This window comes from Penicillium lagena, assembly GCF_028827675.1.
Source record: "Penicillium lagena strain IBT 129212 chromosome Unknown utg000002l_segment0_segment0, whole genome shotgun sequence".
Classification (NCBI taxonomy): domain Eukaryota; kingdom Fungi; phylum Ascomycota; class Eurotiomycetes; order Eurotiales; family Aspergillaceae; genus Penicillium; species Penicillium lagena.
Window position 1 is genome coordinate 3,951,761 of NW_026623223.1, and position 17,165 is coordinate 3,968,925.

The 17,165-nt window shown below is 53.0% G+C and overlaps 7 protein-coding genes across 7 annotated transcripts; 3 read left to right on the forward strand and 4 right to left on the reverse strand.

Moving 5' to 3' along the window:
• Positions 1–508: 508 nt before the first annotated feature.
• On the reverse strand, positions 509–3,905 carry N7510_004405 (tRNA methyltransferase PPM2; the record flags this gene model as incomplete). Its single annotated transcript, XM_056976331.1, has 6 exons — positions 509–973; positions 1,027–1,317; positions 1,379–3,072; positions 3,126–3,499; positions 3,569–3,786; positions 3,843–3,905. 6 exons carry the CDS (start codon positions 3,903–3,905, stop codon positions 509–511), a joined length of 3,105 nt encoding a protein of 1,034 aa, XP_056836287.1.
• Positions 3,906–4,198: 293 nt separating this feature from the next.
• Positions 4,199–5,703, forward strand: N7510_004406 (phosphoinositide binding protein ATG18; the record flags this gene model as incomplete). Its single annotated transcript, XM_056976332.1, has 5 exons — positions 4,199–4,250; positions 4,300–4,454; positions 4,509–4,668; positions 4,717–5,596; positions 5,655–5,703. The coding sequence occupies 5 exons, from the start codon at positions 4,199–4,201 to the stop codon at positions 5,701–5,703; spliced, it is 1,296 nt and encodes a 431-aa protein (XP_056836288.1).
• A 797-nt stretch (positions 5,704–6,500) lies between these two features.
• On the forward strand, positions 6,501–7,802 carry N7510_004407 (tRNA(Phe) (4-demethylwyosine(37)-C(7)) aminocarboxypropyltransferase; the record flags this gene model as incomplete). The annotated part of the gene is made up of 1 exon (XM_056976333.1): positions 6,501–7,802. One exon carries the CDS (start codon positions 6,501–6,503, stop codon positions 7,800–7,802), a length of 1,302 nt encoding a protein of 433 aa, XP_056836289.1.
• A 36-nt stretch (positions 7,803–7,838) lies between these two features.
• Positions 7,839–8,501, reverse strand: N7510_004408 (nucleobindin SSP120; the record flags this gene model as incomplete). Its single annotated transcript, XM_056976334.1, has 2 exons — positions 7,839–8,320; positions 8,375–8,501. The coding sequence occupies 2 exons, from the start codon at positions 8,499–8,501 to the stop codon at positions 7,839–7,841; spliced, it is 609 nt and encodes a 202-aa protein (XP_056836290.1).
• A 272-nt stretch (positions 8,502–8,773) lies between these two features.
• Positions 8,774–11,239, forward strand: N7510_004409 (uncharacterized protein; the record flags this gene model as incomplete). The annotated part of the gene is made up of 1 exon (XM_056976335.1): positions 8,774–11,239. One exon carries the CDS (start codon positions 8,774–8,776, stop codon positions 11,237–11,239), a length of 2,466 nt encoding a protein of 821 aa, XP_056836291.1.
• Positions 11,240–11,537: 298 nt separating this feature from the next.
• On the reverse strand, positions 11,538–13,516 carry N7510_004410 (sugar porter family MFS transporter; the record flags this gene model as incomplete). The annotated part of the gene is made up of 8 exons (XM_056976336.1): positions 11,538–11,906; positions 11,962–12,068; positions 12,122–12,287; positions 12,339–12,401; positions 12,450–12,511; positions 12,567–12,930; positions 12,986–13,101; positions 13,153–13,516. 8 exons carry the CDS (start codon positions 13,514–13,516, stop codon positions 11,538–11,540), a joined length of 1,611 nt encoding a protein of 536 aa, XP_056836292.1.
• Positions 13,517–14,606: 1,090 nt separating this feature from the next.
• On the reverse strand, positions 14,607–17,081 carry N7510_004411 (DEAH-box ATP-dependent RNA helicase PRP43; the record flags this gene model as incomplete). The annotated part of the gene is made up of 3 exons (XM_056976337.1): positions 14,607–14,729; positions 14,782–16,648; positions 16,702–17,081. Coding segments are annotated over 3 exons (2,370 nt in total), but the record flags the coding sequence as incomplete, so codon positions are not given.
• Between the last annotated feature and the right edge of the window lie 84 nt (positions 17,082–17,165).

Sequence of the window (17,165 nt, forward strand, 5' to 3'; positions counted from 1 at the left end):
GACCACCCTGGCCGGGCACACCCAATCACCACCCGTCCCCGCCGCTTCCGATGACGCGGAGATTCTTATTGCTCCCCCTCGTTCTCGGCCCAGATTCCTGGCCAGTTGTCTGTGCGGCCCTCCTCTCTCCACAGTCCCCCAGACACCCAATCGTCGACGGGAGCTCCCCCTTATCGCTCCGCACTTGCACTCGGAACACGAAACCATTCAGCCGGAGGCGCGCCACTCGTCGGGGATCCATGGGTGGGGAAGGGAAGGGTGCTCAGCATGAGACATGGATATCAACCAGATTCATCGTATGGGGCTCAGGCTAACCCCCGGATCGCCGATGCGCTCCACTCCGAGTGGGGATCTACTATCGCGGGACACTGTTGGGATGTCTACCATACACAAACATCCCAGTCGGGCAACAACGCACATATCACATGATGATAGATCCCAGTACGAGGGTCTGACGCGACCCTCGCTAGCGGATAATGATGCTTGGCGGTGCATCGCACCCAGGGCATCATGATTGGTCCGCCATGCCCTGCAACTCCTGGGCCAGCCGCCGAAGATAAAAGCGGGCCATGTCAGGTGGGACACCGTCGAACAATCGGGCCATCTTCTGCAGATCCTGTCGCGATTTCTCGTACGCCTGCAGGTCCCGGTTGCCGTAGACGTCGCGGCCGGCGGCATATCCCTGGCGCAGATTGCGGAAGAATACGTTGACCGCGACGCTCACTGGGCCCGTCGTGGAACACGCCGTGTGCAACCACAGCGGCGGGATGAACAGAATATCCCCCGCGCCCAGCACGGCTTCCTGTGGCGACGTGCCGGGGATGCCCGCGATCGAGTCGGCCCCGACGCTTTGGAAGATGTCGATCGTGGAACTCGACGCCCCCGCCGGCAGGGATAGGTTCTGCACGTCGTCCGGGGGGAACAGGATGAGCCGCCTGTCGCCACGGACTTGACACAACACGTTGGCCATCACCTGGGTAATCATGGTTAACCTCCAGCACAAACGGTGGGCGAGGTCAAACTTACATCGTAGTGTAGCCACATGGTGACTGGCCCTGATATCCGCAGAGGAGAACTGTGTGCATTCTCTGTAACCAGTGCCAAGGGTTCCGGAATGCAAAAGTCATTCTGCAGCCCGGGGAAGTCAGTTGCCAGGTCCGCTGGCAGCTTGGACGGCTGGTCCACCGAGATGGACCGCAGGTATTGTCGGCCGCCGGCGTGCACCTCGTCGAGGAATGTCCCAAACTCTTTCGTTACGTACGAAAAGTTCTTGGCCTGAAAGCTCATCGTGTCCGACTGGGCGGCGTGGACGACAATCTATGTATTTAGTCCGTTAGCCAACTCGCACCGCTGTGAGCCGGATTGAGCGTTGCCCTACCTTGCGGTCCCGGCCAACGGCATCGGTGAGGTATTCCTTCGTCCACAGCTCGGTGCAGGGCCCGATATCAGATCCCTCAATGATGACGGGTTGACCCTTAGCCACCACTTGCTGGAACTGCGTGGCAGACTTGATTCGTATGCGGGGGGCGCTCTTCACGCAGTCTGGACCGCGGGGCTCGACCGCCGGCCGTTGTGGCTGTTGATATACTTTTGGTGCCGATGCTGCGAGACTCCATGTATTTTCCACAGTGGAGTCCACACGCTTTAGTAGCCAAGTGCCTTCGTTCCAAAATGTCCCGAAGGAGAAACAGACTGCTCCTCCACCCAATATCAGAACCTCGTCAGCGGCTGTGGTGCAGGCAGCATGGCCAATGAGCAAAGGCTGAGGGCCTGGAAATGCGTCTCCGAGTCCGATGCAGGTGATCAGAGCAGAAGTGCATGGTGTTGCCGTCGTGATACAGTCCCTTAGTTCTCTGAGGTCTAACAACAGGATTTCCTTGCTAGCCGGTATTGTTTGACGGGGTATAATGCCACCGGAAACGACAACCCCAAAGGATGTGGTAGTGACAGTTGCTCCGAACCGGTTCAGATACGGGAAAAGCCGAGGTGAGACATTCCGGACCGTACTAGTCACGTCGGCGAACGTCAGTTTCGGAGATCCATCACTAGCTCGCGAGAGTTTCCACGTCCAGATGTCTTCGAGAATAGTTTTACAATGTCCAATTCCGCCAAACATGATCCCATAATCGTCCTGGACTTTTGCAAGGCATGCTCCGAAGCGAGCCTCGGGCTGAGGACCATCTGTGTCCACGATCTGCCATCCCTTTTCATCGTCATTGCTCCAAAGTAACCAACTGTTTAGGGTCTGGTTTCCTTTCGATCTCCCACCGTAGATGAGCGCCATGTCTAAGCCATCGCCAAATGATACACTGATCGCGCTGTGCCGGAATCTTGGTTCTGGCAGAGGATGAGTCTGACGCCACACATTGTCATGTCTTAGCCAGCAGTCATTGAAAGGGGCGGCAGGTGAAGCTCTTCCGCCGACAAGAAGACAGGTCCCATTTTGCGCATCCAGCGTGGTGACAGTGTGGCACACTCTTGCAGTGATGTCGCGCGGAAACTGTGTACGAGATTCCGTGACGACAGAAGAGGAGGAATACAGATCCGTGGACGCAAGTCGAGTCTGCGGGCCAACTCCACCATGGTGACCGACTGAAGCAGTCCCATCAGGGATCAAGGCACCAAATCTGCGCTGCCCGCGAGTCTCGGCAGAGCAATATGGTTGCAAAACAAACACACAAGAGCCGCTGGTCTGTGTTGGCTCGTTAACATTTCGTTGATCCTTGGGTGAATTCATAAGGACATCAGAGGTTGTCGAGGCAATCAAAAGAAAATGATGGGATAAGGAAAGTGCAAGCTCTTCCCATTCGTCGAAGACCTCGAGCTTATCAAGCCCTGTCCTAGTTGATTCTGGCAGAAATGAGTTATCTGACCATAAGTCCCACAAACTTCTTGCTCGAGCAAATGGCCATCCTGCGTCTTTGAAGCGCCGTTCCTGGTCAGCAAGAGAAGGATACGCATGAATCGAGTGTAGCGGAGTCCGGCAGTTCCTGTAATGCTTCACCATCGTTGACACAAAGGGGCGATCCGGTCCATCTGGGGCAAACTTCTCCAGGATGCAGAACTTCATATCTTTACAATCCAGGGTATTAGTAGTGAATTCAATGTAGTTAGGTTGGACTCACCAGGGGTCAGCTTGGAAGCCCAGCTGATGACCGCATTGGAAGATTGGACATCCATATATGTTAGGGAGACCTCAGCGAGACAAAGCACCGAGCAGTCGGTGGAGGGCAGGATATGGTTTCGCATCACGTCTTCCAACTTGGTCAGATTTTTCAAGTCACAGCCCACAGCCAGGTACCGCGAACTGCGAATTTGAATGGGTGATTCATCAGAAAGATATTCTACATCCCCTAGGAGATCTGCAATCTCCTGCGTGCGGCGGATGGCGATCTTCTTATGGACCATGAGCTTCTCATAGTCGATATCCACAAATACAGTCTGGCCATTACGCATTGAGCGGCGCTCGTCGCTGAGTAGCATGAAGGGAAGCGGATCACTACAACAGACCATCCCAGATCTTAGCATTTGATCCCCAATAGTAAACCTGCCCTCTATAGACACTCACAATCCACATCCAAGGTTAACGACGAATTTCGGTTTGTCCGATGGGCTATCGATGAAACGGCGCACCGACTCGGTCATGGCATGCATGCGCAGCCAGTAGCCTCGGTTGATAAGTGGTGCCCGTTTCTGCGGCTTTTTGACAAAGGGACGAAAGAAATGCGGCTCCGGGTAGTAGATCATCTCCACGCTGCGCTTGGACACGATGCTGCCGTTGTTTATCTGCCAATATCGTCCAGTCAGCGGGGTTGGATCAACTCAATTGGGCCACAACATACCGCCATCATGACTTCAGCCTCTTTCTCGGCCTGGGAGGAGGCCATGGCTGGTCGGGGCGCCATCACTCGAAAAGGTGGAAAAGAGAAAGATCCCGATAACGATAAGGCGCAGGCAAGGCGGTGACGATCAAGGTGTGGCCCACCCGTGACTTTCCCAGTGACGCAGGACTTCTTCTCTACTTTTGTATCTGTTCTCTGTGTTGTGCCTCGCATGCACTGGACTGGTCGCACCCTCTTGGTGATGGGCTTCTGACTCCCCGGTTCCCCCTTCGCTCTCTATCGTGCGCTCCACGAGAGCTTGATCATCGTTCCTCGGCTGCCTGGGCTCCCGCCCCCATCCACGCTTCCCCTCCACGATGACGATGAATTTCGTGACGTTCAACCAGGACTATAGCTACCTGGCGGTCGGTGAGTCTCCAATAATGGTAGCTAGGTTCCTTGCGCTGACTCCTACCAGCTACAGGCAAAGGTTTCCGCATCTTCACCACTGATCCCTTCGCCAAAAGCTATGAGACAAAAGAGGGCAACATCGCGGTGATTGAGATGCTCTTTTCGACATCTCTAGTAGCCCTCATCTTGTCCCCTCGCCGGTTGCAGATTACAAATACCAAGGTTTGTTGAGATCGTCCTGCTTTCATCGCATGTCGCTGACTACCTATCAAATAGCGGCAATGCACCATCTGTGAATTGACCTTCCCGACCACCGTCCTGTCAGTCCGGCTGAATCGCAAGCGCCTCATCATTGTCCTGGAGAATCAGATCTATGTCTATGACATCCAGACCATGAAACTCTTGTCTACCATTGACACATCACCGAATCCTCAGGGTATGCATTTTCTAGGGCTCTACCAACACTGTGTTAATTCTCTGCTAGCTATCTGTGCTCTCGCACCCTCTTCAGACAATTGCTACATGGCATATCCTCTCCCACAGAAAGCGCCTGCTTCCCAACCCCCACCTGCACATGCTCCACCGGGGTCAACTCACGTCTCGCCCACCAGCGGGGAGGTCTTGATTTTTGATGCCATAAAGCTGGAGGCTATCAATGTCATTGAAGCTCACCGTTCGCCTTTGGCATGTATTACACTCAACAGCGATGGGACTCTATTAGCGACTGCCTCCGACAAGGGAACGATCATTCGCGTGTTTTCCGTTCCAGATGGCCATAAGCTATATCAGTTCCGCCGCGGCTCCATGCCTTCGCACATATATAGCATGTCCTTCAACACCACTTCGACCCTCCTCTGTGTCTCCTCATCCACCGAGACCATCCACATCTTCAAGCTGAGCCACCAAGGTCCCTCATCATCCGACGGGTCCCCTTCACCACTTTCCCCAGGGGGCCGAGACCAGACTTTCGGACAGAGCCCATTCGGCTATTCGCCCGATGAGGACGATGCTAGCGGGGAAATTGGCTCTTCGGGGTTCCCCAACAGAAAACACAATGGCACCTTGATTGGCATGCTTCGTCGCACATCCCAGAATGTGGGCGGAGCAGTCGCAGCCACCATGGGTGGATATCTTCCCAAGGGCGTCAGTGAAATGTGGGAGCCAGCACGAGACTTTGCATGGATCAAAATACCTCGGCCCACCCACGGGCAGAGCGGGTCGGGGAATGCTGGTCCGGTCCGAAGCGTGGTTGCTATGAGCAGCAATACGCCTCAGGTGATGGTTGTCACCAGTGATGGCAACTTCTATGTGTTTAACATCGATCTATCCAAGGGCGGGGAGGGGACTCTGACGAAGCAGTATTCGTAAGTTTGGATTGTTTGATTGGCTTCGTCCGCGGCATTGCTAATACAATTCATACAGAGTGGTTGATTCGACTGACCGACTGGGGTACTCGGCTATGGACTTTTGAGTCCTCCCTCGCTTCATTTCTCTGACACATAGCTGGCTGCTCTCATAAAGTTGCCTCTGATCAATATCCTATACTAAAAGCAACTCTCGCCATGGGTGTGAATAGGTGGATGTGATCCTCCTTTATCGAAGTACTCTCATTTCTGTTCTGTGGACGCTAATTGTTTGAGTTCCCTTTGAACATGGCTTCTCTGCTCACTACATATTCCCCCTCTTTTTTGGTTTGCTTTGGTTTTAGCGTCTCGGTCTCTTGATCTGGCGTTTTCATGCTTGGTTTCCGTCCCATGGCGGTCTGGTCGTCTGAGAGCCATGGCGTGTTTCTTGATTTTTTTTCTACGATATCCGTTACTTTGCAAATCAACAGGAATTACACGTAATTTATCTCTAGTCTGCCTCCTCCTATCAACGTATGTGATGATCGACCCTGGCTATTCTCTTCCGCACCTTCTGGCCATCTAGGCCTAGCTTCTCAAAAGCAACGACCGGAAATTGACTGACTGGTTCATTCTACGGTCAAAAAGGGTAAATCCAACCCTTTATTCACGGGTCCTCAGATTAATGATAAAATGTAGATGATGGAGACAGGTCACGTGGAGCTGATATATATTCCACTTAAATCCGGGCGATTGTTGGGCAAATTTCGTCTTTGGTACTAAAGTTCGGGCAAGATGGACAAACACCATTAATTAAACAGCCCATAAGTGGTCTATATTGCAGCCCGGCCACCCAACGTCAAATTCGGCATTTCTCAACCACAACTACAGAAAAGAACTCCGGGGACAGTTCGACGCTTAAACCATGTCCCCCCAAGGCAATGAATCCCAACCACAGCGCAAGAAACGACCCCACAAGACCTCCAACTTGTTACAAGCTGGAATACAGGAATTTTTAACCACACAAATCCCGGAGTCACAGCTATCAGCGTGCAACTTATCCCTCGACACCCTACCACAAGCTCTCCCTAAGAGGTTCACAATCTACGAGCCACTTCTATTACTTCCAGCTAATGCGTTCAACGCACCACCCTGCTGGAACGCTCTTTACACATCTCTCACAAACGAGCAACGGCAAAGCCTCTATGCCTCTATCAAAAAGTCATTCGCGCGCATGGGCGTGACACATATCGCCATCAATGCTCCCATCGCATTGACTGACCTTCGAGGCCAGGAGAATCGGATGCGCAGTCCAGCGGGCTTGATTCCGCTGCACGGCGACTTTGGAGATATCTCACCAGTGACCGGAGAGGAGAAATCCCAGCCTAGCGGTACAGATCTTGAGCGTGCCTTTTGGGTACGCACGGCGCAGAACCATGGGATTGTGCAGATTTGGGCTCCGCTCTATACGATGTTCTCTCGCGGAAATATCACAGAGAAAGCACGCATCCTCGGCCAGGGTCCCTCGGCTGATACATTTGAGGGGCTGGATGCAGAGTCATTGCGCCAGTCTGTTTCGGAGATCAGCGTCGTGGATCTGTATGCGGGGATCGGGTACTTTGTCTTTTCATATTTGAGACGAGGGGTGAAGCGTGTTTGGGGATGGGAACTGAATGGCTGGTCTGTGGAAGGTCTGCGGCGGGGATGTCTGGCGAATAAATGGGGGTGCAGAGTTGTCAAGGTTACCGACGACGGGGAACTTGATGGAGGAGAAGATATTGAAGACCTCGTGAAAAGTCTGACCGATACTGATCGCGTGGTGATTTTCCATGGCGACAACAGGTTTGCAGCCGACATGTTGGATGCAGTCAATCATGTTGTGGACAAGCTGGGGACATGGAGTCCCGTCCGCCATGTCAACCTGGGTCTTTTGCCTTCGTCACAGCCGTCTTGGGAGAATGCCTGCCGGATGCTTGATGTACGAAGAGGCGGCTGGATCCATGTTCATGAGAACGTGGATGTCCATCAGATCGAGCAAAAGAAGAAAGAGATCGAGGATGAGCTGGCACGAATCCGGTCTCAGGAACAGACTCTCCGTGACCAGCACATTGCCAATTGTCGGCATGTGGAACACGTCAAGACGTATGCACCGGGCGTGATGCATTGCGTGTTTGACGTTCGTTTGTCGGGCACCGACTCGGCATTTATGATACATCACAACAGTTGATTACATATGAGCAGATATATACATGAGTGAATCTCACTAATTCCTCCGGAACTTGCCCGGAATATTCACCTCCACCACCTGCGTCTCCTCCATCTTCTGTAACCGCAGCGCCGCGAGCTCGTCCTCGTCGTGTTTCCGGAAATGCTCAATATCCTCCGGGTGGGTCAATTCCTCCTCCGTGGTATACTCATTGTGGTACTTCTCGAAGTGGTGAATCTCATACTCGTACTCGTCGTCCCCGTGGTGTCCAGGGCCAAACCCGAGATCGGGCAGGCGAGTGCCGGAGTTGATGCCTTGCATCCAGGAATCGCGGGTAATGACGCCCGTGTTCTGCTTGTCAAACAGCCTGAACACCGCGAGGACCGCTTCCTGCTTTCGGGCCTCGCTGGAACCGGCATTGGACTCGTCGTCCAGACCGTACGTCTTGCGCACCTCGTCAGGGGTCCACGTCCCCGATGAATCGTAGTCGTGTAGCGTGAAGAATGACAGTGCGTCGAAAGCGTCGATGTGGTGTTCCTCTGTATACCATGATCATCAGCACTGTGATTGCTATCCAGCTAAGTTTGCTCTACCTCTCATATGGTTCGTGGCCCAGTCGTCGGATGGTGGGTTGTCGTTGTCGTGCGAGCCATGGGCATTGACGACGCTGCTGGTCAGCGCCAGCGCTCCTGCGATGAGTCCGAGTAGTTTGGCGACCATTGTAAGAATCAGAGAAGCAAGTCCGATCCAACACTCGGAGAATTGACAGAGCGACAAATAAATGGGACAACAGGAACAGCTAGCTGCAAGCGGGCACGGGGGGTGTTTGCGGTGTTTGCAGTGTTTGCACCCGCGACTATTATCTCCACCGCCAGTAATGATTTTCAGTGTCACTTCGCTCCCCATCGCCCGTCAGTTCTCGTTGGGACTCCGCACAGGGGTCCATTTCCCCCCTTCTTTTTCGGATCAATTGGTGCAACAATGTCCCAATGATGCAGAGTTTGTGGTCCCGTGCTGCCCCGTCGCAGTCAACCTGCCGGTGTGTCTCCTGCTTGAACACCGCCGCCAAGGGAGTCACCTCACGATCGGCCACCGCGGCAAGCAGGAGGAAACTGCGCATCGGGAACTCTGTCACCCTGTTCTATACCAGCATCTTCGCCGGCGCCGCTCTGGCCGATGCGCGCGGCAAAGATAAACGCCGAAATGATTGGGACGAGAAGATCGCAGCCGTCAAGGCGGAAGTGAATGAATTAGTGGATGAGGAACAACGGATCTTGGATGCGTTATGGTCGCGCAGGAAACAACGAGGACTCGATCGATTTTTCTCGCAACTGGGAGGGTTGGGCACAATTCCGAAATTCTCGCCGTCAATCGGACACTCAGCCCGGATACATGGGTCGACGAGATCATACCATACTCAACGCAGATTGATGGATGCTGCCAGTGCTCAGATATCTGAAGGTACCACTGTCAACCATGAGCAGGGCTTGGAGCATCAGGAGTCGGAAGACGGGGAGCTTTATGGGGAAGAGGACGAAGGCATTCCCGACTGGGCTTTTCAAGACCCTCTCCGTCTGAAGGCCATTCAAAAATTGGCATTGACACAATTTGCCATTCGGCTCTTGCTTCGTCCGACAATTGCGCATCGCTACTCGGGTATTTCAATGAACTACGCGTCAGACCCGAATATCCCGAACGTCAACGTCGAGAAACTTCTGAGAGAGCTGAACAACATCCGACATCGTATTCATGAATTGAAAACACAGAGAAGTGCGGATTTCGGAGATATCATATCCGATTATACCAATCTCAGCCAGGCCCAGATGCACGAGCGGCGCGACAGCCTTGAATTGGAGCTCAAGGACGATGTTAATTTGTTCATGAGCAGGCAGATGTCTCTCGAAGAGCTCCTGCTGCGCCTATCGAACAATCTCTTGAACTCTCCAGATCCAGACCGCACTGCATCCTTCAGAATCATGATGATCGCCTTCACCCGAGCCCGCCAAAATGACTTGGGTGACCTACTTCTACGAACCCTACTTCCTCACTACTTTCAACTGACCCAATCGGTCATCGTCACGATTATTTCTTTTTTCCGCAAGTCTAAAAACCTCAAGGGGTTTGACCAGTTCCTCGAAATGCTCAGCGGCCACGGTGGCTACGCGGCTAATCTGGGAAAATCCATCTACAGACGCCGGAAACTTAACGGAATTGACTTGGTGGTTCCGACTCTGGACAGCAGTAATCCAGTCATCTATACTGCGCTAATCTCAGCTGCCTTACGCTTTGATCAACCGGACCGAGCCGACGCCTGGCTCCAGGCAGCTCGTAGCGTTGGTTTCTTTGACGACTGGAATACTCTTTTCTCCTACCTGCGGTTCTACAGCATTCGCCAGGACTGGGACAAAGGAGCTCATGTATTGAAAAGAGCTGTTACCTTCCTCGTCTCATCGACGGACCATTCTCCCGACCAAGTCGAGCGGTTACTGGTTCGGATGGTACATCTCTGCGATTCTTGCGGCCAGAAAGACACCGCGGAGGCATTGATTGCTGCTGCAATGCACAGTGGATTTGACCCGGCCATGCCATCGGGCCAATGTGATGTCGTGCCAATCGTTGACTCCAGCTTCTCGCGGTGGAGGAAGGCAGCTGATGGTGTGCCGAAGGAAAATATCGACCGCCCCTTGTGGCAGCAGTGCCAGGAGTTTGCGAATATTGTTCAAAGGCAGCTGGATTGTCTTGAGGTATTTGAAAAACACAGCACCTCACGACAATACACCGAATTGGCTGGTCGGCATGCACAAAGCGCTCTATCCGCTACACTAGGCGGTGGTTCAATGGACACAGAAGCTGCCAGTGTGGGTGGAGCAACCCCAGAGACCCATCCATCTGCTCTCAATTCCGATGACACAACCTCCAAAGAGGACGTCACAGCCCTCAAGACGGAAATGGCCCAGCTACGCGCCCTAGTGTTCGAGCTTCGCAAGCATCACATCCAGGACTCCTTCAAGGAAGACGAATCTCTTTCGGACGAGGAAGTGCCGTCCGATATACCTCAGACCCAAACCCAAACAGCTCCACTAGACACTCCCGCCAGGCCCACTCAGCCAATAAACGTCGAATTCGAACGAATATCGACTCTCATCAACAGCGACAAATTCACCACCGCGCCTTCTGCCCTGTACCCCCGAGGACTGGGCAAACTGCGCCAAAGCCGCAAACAGCGCGCCGATGTTCTGAAACGGGGCGCGGCTCATATATCCTCTTCCTCTTTCTCATCCGCATCCTCAACTACTCCCTCCGACAACACCGCCGCTGCACAGACAACGTCTTCTATCCCTGCACAGCCAGACAGCGTGCGAGCAAAAACGAACTGGTCAAATCTCAGTCCCGCGGCACGACGACGGCTTTGGCGTGAGGAACAGCTACGTACCCAGTCCGTGGAAGCTATGGAATAGAGAGGGAGGTCATTTGGCATCCGTTTTCTTTTATTTGTATATTACCATACGTGATCCTCGTGTCTCTTTATTTATGTAATGATGATAATAAGGAGACATAGCCGAAAATATCTATGCAATTACCCAGGTTTGATCGCATAGTACCAGTGTCCCCGCTTGTGTTACAGCCACGGTCAAAGATGATCCGGGAAGGTCGCGCTGCAGAGAACCGTCCTCACCTTTTCGGGTACATAACTTCCCACCTTCTTGTCCCTACTCGACCGCAAATAGTCTCAGTCTCTACCAGGGCATAAACCCCTCAGTTGTACTCAACATGCTCCGGATCGACATCCCTCTTTACGTCAGACGGGGCCTCATGCCGCTCCACATCACCCATCGCCAGGGCCAGCCCAGCCCTCTTGCGCGCCTTGGCCTCGTTGACCGCCATGCGCGCCCTCGGGACCACATTCCACTGGATGGCTTTGTGGTAAAAACGTTGCTTAGCCTCAATTTCCTGGTCCCGGTCTGGGTCTGGCAGAAAGAGTAGGTCCACCGACTCCAAATTCAGATATGAGGTCTCCGGGTAGAAGCAGTACACGATAAAGGCGGCAACGAGGTTGAAGACAGCGAAGATGATATAGGTCTTGTAGCCGATATTTTGGAGGGCCGGGGGCGTAATTTCGACCACCTAAGAGTGGCTGGGTTAGAAATATTGACTATTGGTACGGTACGAAGGGACTCACAATGAAGTTTCCAAGGAAGTCCGCCGCTGCGGCCAAGGCAGCGCCCTTAGCCCGGATCTTGAGCGGGAGAATCTCTGCTGGATATACCCACACCGTTGCCATCCAGCCTACAAACTAAATTAGCACCGATCCAACCGATCATAGAGAAAAAGTAACGTACCCCAGGTAAAACAGCCCTCGAAAGCAAAAACAAAGAACACTGCTGCAATGCCTGCTGCATTGCCTCCAATAGCCACAGTAATGGCCTCGCATACTAAGACAACGCACATCCCAAGTGCCATAATGATAAATAGGCGCCGGCGGCCGACCGCATCAATCATATACCACTGTGACGAGTTGAGTTAGATTGATTCAAAAAACAATAGTAGGGATCATACTGTGAGAAATGAGGCGAGAATATACCACACCTGAAGGAAGCAGCCGATAAACAAAGCCCTCGACTACGCCGGTTAGCATGAGCATGCTCCGTAGTTGGCGCTTCAACATACCTGTGACATCCCCAGATTCTGCTCAAACAAGGTAGGAGCGTAGTAGCTAACGATATTGATTCCTGAATCAAAATGTTACAAGGGTCTGTCAGAGAGGAAAAAAATGGGAAAACATACCGGATGTCTGCTGCATAAACTGAATCCCGAGTGCGAGGTAAAACCGTTTGTTGGCTGCGCATCCTCCATCAGAGAAAAGCGACTTCCAACCTCCTTCCTCCTCAGCCTCGATATTGAGGGCAGCGAGGATTTCATCCTTCTCCTTCTGCACTAGTGGGTCATCTATAGACTTATTCCGCAACTTGGACAACACTAGCGCGCCTCGGTCAGGACTGCTCTCATGCAATAAGAGCCACCGAGGTGTATCAGGTAGGAATGGGGCAATGATGAGGATATAGAGGGCAAAAACCGCCTGGAACACCAATGGGAATCGCCATTGAATCTGTCCAGGATGGTAGTAAAAGGCATAATTGATCCAGTACGCCTGCAAGTTTCATGAGTTTTGACTTCGACAACAAGATAGGACAATGAAGGCGTACCAGCATTAGCCCAAATAGCATGGTGGTGAGCTGACAGCACAAATGCCAACCACGTTGACTAGGCAGGCAGATCTCACTTTGGTAGACCGGAGCTACGGAGGTCAGATATCCAATTCCTAGATTTGGTCAGCTGATGGAATAATGATTATGACCTCCTGGAAAGCTACCTAGCCCCGTAAATACTCTGCCCACCATCATTAAGATTCGTTCTACGCAGCCGCCCATTAAGGCAGTGCCAATAATGATCAACGAGGCCCCGACAATCAACGAGCGCTTTCGTCCGAAGCGCTCAGCAGTGAAGGCAGCAGATATAGCGCCAAACACAGCTCCAACGTCGTAGAGAGCGGTGATGGTGCCGGTCATGACGGTGCTAGGGTGGCCCATCTCGGCCAGCCAATACTTAGATATGACGACGCCGGACATAACTCCCTGGTCATATCCGAACAACAGAAAGGCCGAAGAGCACACGGTCGTGATGGCCACGACCAAGGAAGGCCCTCGGAGCCAACTCAGCCCGGTACGGTCGATCATAGTGCAGGATTCCGAGTAGTAGTCTCCCGAGATAGTAGAGCGGAGTCCGATGCAAGAAACTTGCGGTCAGCCGATGCCGACATTATATAGGTTAGCGCATTTCCCCAGGTATGAGCACATCGCAGAATCTCCGATGAAGCGTGGGGGTGCGACGTAGTGTCCAGGAAATGTGGTGGGACCGAGGGGCTTGCAATGCCAATCACTAGCGGCCGCCACATACGGCTAAGCATTCTCAAGTGGAGCCCAAGGGGATCGCGGCTGGATGTTGCCCCAAGAAGAAATGGCGCGTGGGGTGCTTGAAAGGCGATTTAATTTAATCCCCCCTGAAATGGCGGGTTGGTTCATACTGCTTAGAGGTCCGTCCACACCACCTGAACGCCAATGACGAAATTCACCACCCTTTAACCACCTCGCAACCTGCTATTTTATAAGCAGCTGGCAGTGCGTGTAGACCAAGTATATGAGGGAGTATGTGGTCCGCGAATTTATCCCGTGCGTATGCCACCCGGTTCCAAAGGTTGAGCTGAACACAGAAACATCTTTATTCATATTCATCTCCAGGTTCACTTCGATCTGCACCGTGTTCCACACAATGTACGGGGCGATGGTCCTGTCTAGCTCATTAGTTATCTCGGCACAGGATGCTGTGTTAGTAGCGATGCGGTATTGTGCATCCGCGATTTGCTGTCGGGCACTTTTGGCGTATGCACTGGCTGGGTTATGGAAAACGTATGCATCGCACGAGCAGGCGTCACTGCCGCCAACTTAGGCTGTGAAATGATTACGAGGCATACGAGGCATACGAGGCATGTAGGCTTCATATTTACGAGATACGGGATTAGTTTATATCTCTCCATACTGAATATGATCAGGGGGTTCGAATGCTAGAGCGGCAGGAAAGCGATAGAATGACATAGATCGCGTGAAGGGTGTTGCGAGTTCTGATGGCTTTCTTGATACCGGGAGTTATCGCTTGAACGGAAAGAGGCCTATTCAAAAACGCAGTGTTGGAGTATGGCACAATTGATTCTATTTATGTATCATGACATGGGAAAGAAATCGCAAAGACAACAGTAATATAGAAAAAAGTCTATCGGCGCTTGTCACTGCGCATTTTCTCTTTTCGGGCAAGTCTGTCGGCAGCACGGAGCAGAGAAGCTCGGATCTCTCCCTTGGGGAAGCTGTTGACATCGTAGTAGGTGGGAGCAATATCCTGGAATGCGAGTCAGTATGAAGACACTTTGTGAAGGACCAAAAAGACATACCAAGAGCCACTCGGGCTTGACAGAAGTGACTGTTCGGATATAGTTCTTCGTTGTGAGCACGAACTCGTTATACAAGACCCATTCGGCGTCAACAGCCAAGACAGTGGACGGGTGCAGGAGGACGTTCTGGTTATCCTTGATGGTGGTATACATGCTCTTGCCCTGGGAATCCTTCTTGGCGATCTGCATGAAGAAACCAGCACACAAGGCGCGCCGAATGTTCTCGTAGTACTTCTTGTCCTCGAACGGAGTGGAGATCATTTCAAGCTCCTCTCGCTCCATGATGCGGAGCAGCTGCGAGCGGACATTGTCGGCGGACTGGAGGGAGCGCAGCGAGAGGAAGTGGTCGTGGCACCATTGTTTCTGGTTCTCCTGCGCCGCGGCACTCTTGAATGCGTGGTAGACGTTCAGCAGGGTGAGATGGTCGCCATCCTGGTGGGCGAACAGATCCTTCATCTCATCGGCACGCTTCCGCTGGGAGGCGGGCCGAACGAAGACTTGAGGAACCGACAGCAAGGCGGTAATAGACAGGATCTCATTCGAGCAATAGAATTCCGGTGAGCTGATCAGCATCACAGCAAGTGCGGGATCTAGAGGAAATTCGGATGCCAGGCGGCCCAGAGGAGTGAGGTTGCCATCATCATCCAAACATGCCAGGTAGTTGAGCTCCTCCAACGCTCTCATCAAAGTTTCCGGTGCAGGCGGATCCATAAGATCAAAGTGGACAAGATCGTCGATTCCAAGCTTCTTCAGCTCCAAAACCGTAGAGGACAAGTTGGATTTGAGAATCTCCGGATAGGTCTGGTCAATCAACTCCTTCTTGAAGGCTCCCTCTGTATACAGACGGAAGCATTTACCGGGGCGCGTACGACCGGCACGACCAGCTCTCTGTTGAGCAGAGGCTTTGGAGATTGGGGAGACCAGCAGCGACTCAACACGAATCCGAGGGTTATAGATCTTCTGCTTGGAGAATCCGGGATCGACGACATAGACGATACCATCGATAGTCAGGGACGTTTCGGCAATGTTGGTGGACACAATGACCTTGCGTCCCGGGCGGCCACCAGGTCGACGGGGTGGCGGTGGGGGATCGAAGATGCGCTGCTGCATGTGCGGAGGAAGACTACCATACAACGGATACACCTTGATGGGACCCGCATCGGCTTCTCTTACCATCTCATCTGCCTCCAAAGATATTTTGCGAGATGCATCTTCAATTTCTTCTTCGCCCGTCAAAAACAGGAGGATGTCTCCTTCATCTTCGGTTGCGTGAATCTGCAACACGGTGCGAATCGCTGCCTCGACATAGTCTTGTTCGGGTTCGGGAGTGTAGAAAATCTCGACGGGGTGTGTCCGTCCAGGGACGGCAAGAAGGGGTGCATCCATGAAGTAGCGCTGGAACTTTTGGGCATCCAGAGTGGCAGACATGATAATGATCTTCAGGTCTGGCCGGCGTAGCACAACCTCCTTCAGAAGACCCATCAGGACATCCGTCGCCATGGTTCTTTCGTGGGCCTCGTCCAGGATGATGGTACTGTAACGGGACAGGTTGTGGTCGTTCATGGCCTCTCGCAGGAGCATACCGTCGGTCATGTATTTCAAAATGGTCTTGGGGCTGGTCATGTCCTCGAAACGAATGCTATATCCCACTTCCTCGCCTAGTTTGACATCCATTTCGTCTGCAACACGCTGGGCAACAGACATGGCCGCCACCCGACGGGGCTGCGTACAGGCGACCATCTTGCGCTGGGTCTGAGGGAGGTCATCGAATAGGACGAATTGCGGGATCTGGGTGGTTTTTCCGGAACCCGTCTCACCGACAAAGACCAGGATTTGCGACTGTTGATACAGCTGAAGGAACTCATCGCTATATAGTGAATCAGCAAGTTTTTCTCACGGGCCAAGGTCAATCTGACTCACCGCTGCTGGTGCACGGGCAGATCCCGCCGAGTTTTCAGGATGGAGAAATATTTGCTGGAGAAGGGCCGGCTGCTGAAAGGGTTGACGTCGCCATCCTCAGCCTTCTTCGCGAGCGCGGCCGTGGTCTGGTGACGCTTGAACTTGGCCAGGGCCGAACTCTTGTCCCCGTTGGGCTGCTGCTCCTCGTACATGTGCGCGAGGTAGGGGTTGTTGCGGGGGTCAGAGCCTGCGTCCATCTTCTGGCGCTTTGCGCGTGAACCTTCCTCGTCAGCGTCCGGGCGACGATCAACCATGGCGAGTAGCGTGGTGGTGGTTGTTCGGGGGAGAGGGAGCGGAGATTGAGAAGGCAAGAAGAAGGAAGGAGCAGAGATCGAAAAATCCTAGATAGGAAGGTGCGGCGGCGATCTCCTATCGTGGGCGGTACCTGACTGACCGCCCAATGTTTCTGCCGGGTTGTTTTTTGG